Here is a 6000-nt window from a genome sequence, read left to right as displayed (position 1 = left end):
GTTTATTATGAGAATAAATAGTACTTGATCATTATTACTCGAAGTCTGCAACAGTGCCTAGCATTATATAAGCAAGGAAAAGTGGAAGTTTATTGTTATTAGTTATAATTGAATAAAGGACTTAACACAACCGCTGGTCCCTACAGGCCCTGAAAAACAATCTTCACCGGGCTGCCCTAATTTTTGCGTTTGCTGGTCACGTTCCTCCTCCGGTCCTGCGTGACGCCCAGCTTGCTGTCTTCTGGCAGCCCCGCCCCCCGAGGCCAGCGCCGCGCCTGCGCACTGCGCCGGGAGCAGTTCCGGGAGCGCCCCTTCCCGCCGCAGACCGTGCGTAAGTCCCCGCCAGCCAGACTGCTGCGTGCGTGCGTGCGTGCGTGCGTCGCTGCGTGCGTGCGGTGCGCTTGCCGGGCACCGAGGCCTCGCCCTCGCCCTCCGCCCCTGCGCTTGCACCACGTAGGCCGCCCCCCCTCCGCGCGCACACCGCAACGACCCCCGCCCGCGCCCCGGCCGGCCCCCCCTTCCAAATTTAAAGGGGGCGCAGCATTAACGGCTCCTGCCTCAGGTGACCTCTCAGGGGTCTCCCTGCCAGAGGTGCCCGCCGCTGAGGAACATGGCGAAGGTGGAACAGGTCCTGAGCCTCGAGCCGCAGCACGAGCTCAAATTCCGAGGTAAGCCGGAGGCCGGCCATGTTCGGACGCGGACAGGGCCAGGCCAGGCAGCCCCGCGCCCCCGCCCGCGCTCCGGAGGGACCGGCCGGCGCGGCGGTGACGTCGGTCTCCGTTGGCCCGCGGCCCCGTCCCTGCCCGACGGCGCGCCCGCTCCCTGGCCCCCAAACTGATAAGGGCTGCTTGCACCCGAGGGCCCAGCGTCCGGGTACTGGGGTGCTGGAGGCGGTGCCTCTCCTCCTCTCTAGAGCCTCCCCGCGCGTCTTGCCTCCGGCCGCTCTACACAGTTGCCATTTTAACTTACTGTCAAGTTTGTGAGATTTCGCTCTTGAGTGTAAATCTTGGTGACAGCCTTTGCCTACAGGGTTCTTTGCGGCTCTCTCCAAGGTTGACCTCTGCAGGTCTTAGGTCAGATGTCACCTACGCAAAGGGCCTATTCTGAGCAGCCCACCCCATCTGGACACCTGCAGCCATTCCTCCGCGTACTGTGTTTCTACGCTTGAAGGGAAGCTCCATGAGGACAGGATCTGGTCTTTCTTTGCTGGATACTCAACGCATGTGGGGAGCCAATAGATAGCTGTTCAACAAATGAATGAAAAGAACGTCCTCAGGAGTCTGATGGGACATGGGACAGCTTTCCTTGTGCTCATGTCCGTGCAGTTGTGGGAAACTCCCGGGATGGGAAGATCCCTTTTCTCCCCAGAGTGGCCTGGAGCAGAAGCCAGAGGAAGCCAAGTGTGCCATGAGTGTTTGTGACAAGCCAGGGCCCTTCCCAGTGTGAACTTTTACAGTTCTTACATGTCATTTTATCCCTATGTTCTCCACCAAAATCTAAGTGCCATGAGGCAACAGGGATCTCGTCTGACCTACCCACCTTTGTCACATGTATTGAGTAACGATAGTAGCCATGGGCAAACGGGACAGACAAGTTCCCTGCTCTCATAGAGGTTACGTTCTGATGCCAGGAGACAAACCAGCAAACAAGAATGTTTCAGACAGTGGTGCATACTGAGAGGGGAGAAAACAGGCTGACATGTAGAGCTTACACTTTAGATTGATGGGTCAGATCACCACTGTATCACCACCACTTGGCCCATGGTAGGCGTTCAGGAGATATTTGCAGACTGAATGCCGGCCACATACCTAGTTGGCAGATGTCACATTGGAACCCAGACTTCAGAGCTCACACTCTTAACAAGTATTCTGTCTAACCCTAGGGAAATACACCACAAGTGTGGCTGTCTCTTTGTGTCCCAGGTTAAACATTCAAAGTGAGTCCAAATGTATAATGAACCAAAGGTTTTCCATTTAAAATGGAAATCAAACACAACCCACCACAAAACCTGATGTGGATTAACATTCCACGACAGTGCTTTAGCTTATGTGACATTCTCATGGCATAGAGGAGCCAGGCTGAGAAGGGAGTCCAAGTGGCTAAAGTGAATGTGGAGGGCAGTGGTTTACACTAAAGTTGTCTGAAGTTTTCTATCTTGGAAGCCTGCTGTGGCTACTCTTGGCAGTTAGCACATTCGTTCATTTAGTCCACAAACACTGAGTGCCTGCTCCATATGTCAGGCGCTAGCAAAAGATGAGCCCCATCACATGTGTGCTCCCATTGTCCCTTAACCCCCCACCCTAGAACTTAAGTCTAGGGAAGAGAACAAATGACAGAGTCAGGCTTGACACTGCAATGACATGAGGTAATCCAGAGGGCTCTGAGAGCAATAGGAAGTCAGCCCTTGAAAGAGATGTCAGTTGAACTGAGTTTAAAAGTCAAATGGATGCAGCGGAAAGAAGAAATGGGCCCTGACTGGGTAGCTTGGTTGGTTAGAGCATTGCCCTAATACACCAGGGTTGCAGGGTCAATGCCCCGGTCAGGGCACATGCAAGAATCAACCAATGAATGCACAAATAAGTAGAACAACAAATTGATGTTTCTCTCTCATCTCCCTCCCATCTCCCCCTTTTCTCTCAAATTAATAAGTAAAATTTTTATTAAAAGTAAATGGGTGGGGAGCATGTCAGGTAGGGGAAACTTCATGTAAAGGCTAAACTGACTGGGTTCCTTCGGGATGCCACTAGTACTGAATGACAGGCAAAGAGCATTTTGGGGGGTCATGAGGCAAAGTAGGAGTAGAGGCTGGCTAGTAGACAGGTCAGCTCTTCTAATGCCTTCTGTGTACAGATGTAGTCAGTTTCCAAGCTCATATTGTAATATTTCTTAGCTGGTCATTCTTTGATTGATCCCCTGCAACATCAACCCCATCCCCCTGTTCCCAGTATTGACCATGGCCTGGCCACCTCCCTTCCTGAAGCCTTGGATCATTCCCTAGTGATGGGGATGGTGCTCATATTTACCTTGCCTACTAGAAAGCTGTTATTGTTTACAAGAAGTGATATGGTAATTTTCAGTGGCTTTGTAAATGCACAATATTATACAGAGGTTGGTGGTTGTATTTAGACAACCAGTTTTATCATTTCGGCTTTTTTACTTAAAAGGTATGGTGGAGAAGAGAAATCTTTCTGGCCTTGGGTTGGCCAAAGTAATGATGGCCAAAGTCGCTGGGTATTTTTGCTGGGGAAGTGGGCCGAGAGAAGTTGTGGTGTTAAATTGTTGAAGGCTATTGGCTTGTGACTTCACAAGAGGCATTTGCAGTCACGTGAAACCACTTTATGATATTTGTTTGTTTTAAGATAATCACTAAAACAGTGAAATTAGAGCCTGACCAGGTGGTGACACAGTGGATAGAATGTTGACCTGGGACACGGAGAACCCAGGTTTGAAACTGAGGTTGCCAGTTTGAGCACTGGCTCATCCAGTTGGAGTGCAGGCTCACCAGCTTGAACACCAGCAGGGTTGCTGGCTTGAACGTGGGATCATAGACATGAACCCATGGTTGCTGGCTGGAGCCCAAAGGTCGCTGATTTTAAGCCCAAAGTCACTGGTTTGAGCAAGGGGTCACAGGCTCAGCTGCCCCCCCCCCCCCATCAAGGCTTGTATGAGAAGCAATCAGTGAATAGCTAAAGTGCTGCTGCTAAGAGTTGATGCTTCTCATCTTTCTCTCTCTCTCTCCCTCTCTCTCTCTCTCTCTTTCTCTCTCTCTGAAAGAATAAAACAAAACAAAAAACAATGAAATTAGGATGGAAGCTCAATACCCTGGCTTGCGGTATACAGAACATTCATATAAGGGTGAGAACTACTGTTAACTAGTACTAAGGGTGATGACTGAGTTTGGGGTGGTTTGCTTGGATGAATCAAACTTGTAAGTTAACTTAGATTAAGAAGGTAATAATTAAAATGCCTGTCATCCAAAGGAAAATAATTACTCACCTTTTAAGATATGGGATTGTATGTTTGATTCTAGTTCATCTTGGGCATTTTGTATGATGATGTTGAAGTTAAAGATATTATAGAAGAAAAGGGACCATAGACTCATATGACCTCATTCAGAAAGATAAAGCTGCATAAGTTTCAGTATTAGGAGGACAAAGACTGCAGGCCTCCTGAAAGAGGCTTGATGCCCTAACATTAGCCATGGTGAAATAGAAGCTCTTTTGAACTTGCAGGACCTTTCTAAAAGAGTCGGTTTTTTTGTAAGCCTGTGAAACGTGTTCTTTGCATTGTTGCTTTTTCTGTGGATCTCACATCTTCCATGGCCTAATCCTTTCCATCTCCTCACTCTGAGGTCCCACTTGTTGCCCAGCCCAAAGAAAACTTTTTGGATGAGTCACTTACAGGGCATTTTGTGATCTCTTCTTTCTCTCTTCTCTCCTTCCCCTTCCATCAGATTCCATCTATGGTAAATAGTATGTTCTATGTTTTTGGTCATTGTCCGAGACTCTTAATCCCTCTTCACACTAGCACATCCCTCCTCTTCTCCCATCCCCATGATACTGTCATGTGAGAATGGTCTGTTTAAACTCACTGTGAACTTATTTATCTTTGCTTTTTGGTCTGAGACTAAACGAGTGGCCTTTAAGAAGTCTCAGCTGGTCATGCTGTTGGTCAGTGTGGCTGTCAATTGGGCTATCACCATTGAATTGGTGTGGTTGAGTACCACTTTGGGGAGGAAATAGGACTGTGTGTGCTATAGATGGTAGATATGTTGAGTATACTTTCTTTTTTTTCCAAGATTTTATGTATTGATTTTTTAGAGGTGGAGGGAAGAGTGGGAAGCATCAACTGTAGTAGTTAGTTAGTTCCTTCTGGTATGTGCCTTGACCCAGCAAGCCTGGGGTTTCAAGCTGGCGACCTCAGCATTCATTCCAAGTTGACATTTGATTCACTGCGCCACCACAGGTCAGATGAGACTATCTTTTGTATAAGGAAAACATCCTTAGAATCATTAAGTTTACCCCCTTAAGTTAATGCAGTAGTTCTCAAAGTGTGCGCCAGGGCGCACTGGTGTGTCATAGAAGATTTCCAGGTGCGCCCTATGGCAGTGGTCCCCAACCCCTGGGCCGCGGACGGGTACTGGTCCGTGGGCCATTTGGTACCGGTCTGCAGAGAAAGAATAAATAACTTACATTATTTCCGTTTTATTTATATTTAAGTCTGAATGATGTTTTATTTTTTTTTAAATGACCAGATTCCCTCTATTACATCCGTCTAAGACTCACTCTTGTCTCAGTCACGTGATACATTTATTCATCCCACTCTAAAGGCCGGTCTGTGAAAATATTTTCTGACATTAAACCAGTCCGTGGCCCAAAAATGTTGGGGACCACTGCCCTATGGTATTCCAGAGAAATATGTGCCTGTTGGGGACCAAAACACCAACAGCGTTTTTGGAGTTTAGATTTTTGGGGGACAGAGGTGTGGGGAATTGGCTATAAGCTGACTGTCTGCCCAACCCCCCACCTCACTTGCCTGAATTGGTTGCAAAAGGCTGTTAAGCTGTGGTGCTGGATTGTTTACACTGCCCTCCATGTTCCCCAGAAAGACTGCAGGCAAGTTTCTTCTATCCTTTGTTTGGTATAAAGTTAAGATGATATGTATGGTGGGGGTTTTCTGCACTCAACACAATTAAGAGTAAATAGAGGAATTCTTCAATGTATTGATGAGGAAATGAGAGTTTGCCTTTCAAATTTATGCTCAAACATTGAAGAAATTGTTAGGACACATCAGGCTCATGTTTCTCATAAACATAAGAATGAAAAAGCTTAACACATTCGCATCGGGACCTGCCGAATTTACTAAATCTTACTAAGAATGTATCTATATATAAAAAGATAACTTTTTTGTCATTTTAAAATTTTTTAACCCCTCTTTTTTACTAATTCTAAAAAGTATAACTCAACAAATGTAACATAAAAATGTTTTTTAATGTCAGAA

At 47.1% G+C, this 6000-nt stretch overlaps 1 protein-coding gene across 1 annotated transcript in view; it reads left to right on the top strand.

Moving 5' to 3' along the window:
- Nucleotides 1-404: 404 nt before the first annotated feature.
- Nucleotides 405-6000, top strand: part of VAPB (VAMP associated protein B and C) — a 66806-nt gene continuing 61210 nt past the window's right edge. The window contains exon 1 of the mRNA XM_066387369.1: nt 405-668. Within this exon, the coding sequence (XP_066243466.1) occupies nt 611-668 (58 nt within the window). The 5' untranslated portion in view covers nt 405-610. The remainder of the gene's footprint in view (nt 669-6000) is intronic.

The sequence above is a fragment of the Saccopteryx leptura genome, chromosome 5, assembly GCF_036850995.1.
Source record: "Saccopteryx leptura isolate mSacLep1 chromosome 5, mSacLep1_pri_phased_curated, whole genome shotgun sequence".
Classification (NCBI taxonomy): domain Eukaryota; kingdom Metazoa; phylum Chordata; class Mammalia; order Chiroptera; family Emballonuridae; genus Saccopteryx; species Saccopteryx leptura.
Note: the sequence above shows the minus strand (reverse complement) of the source record. Positions and strands in the feature narration are given on the sequence as shown.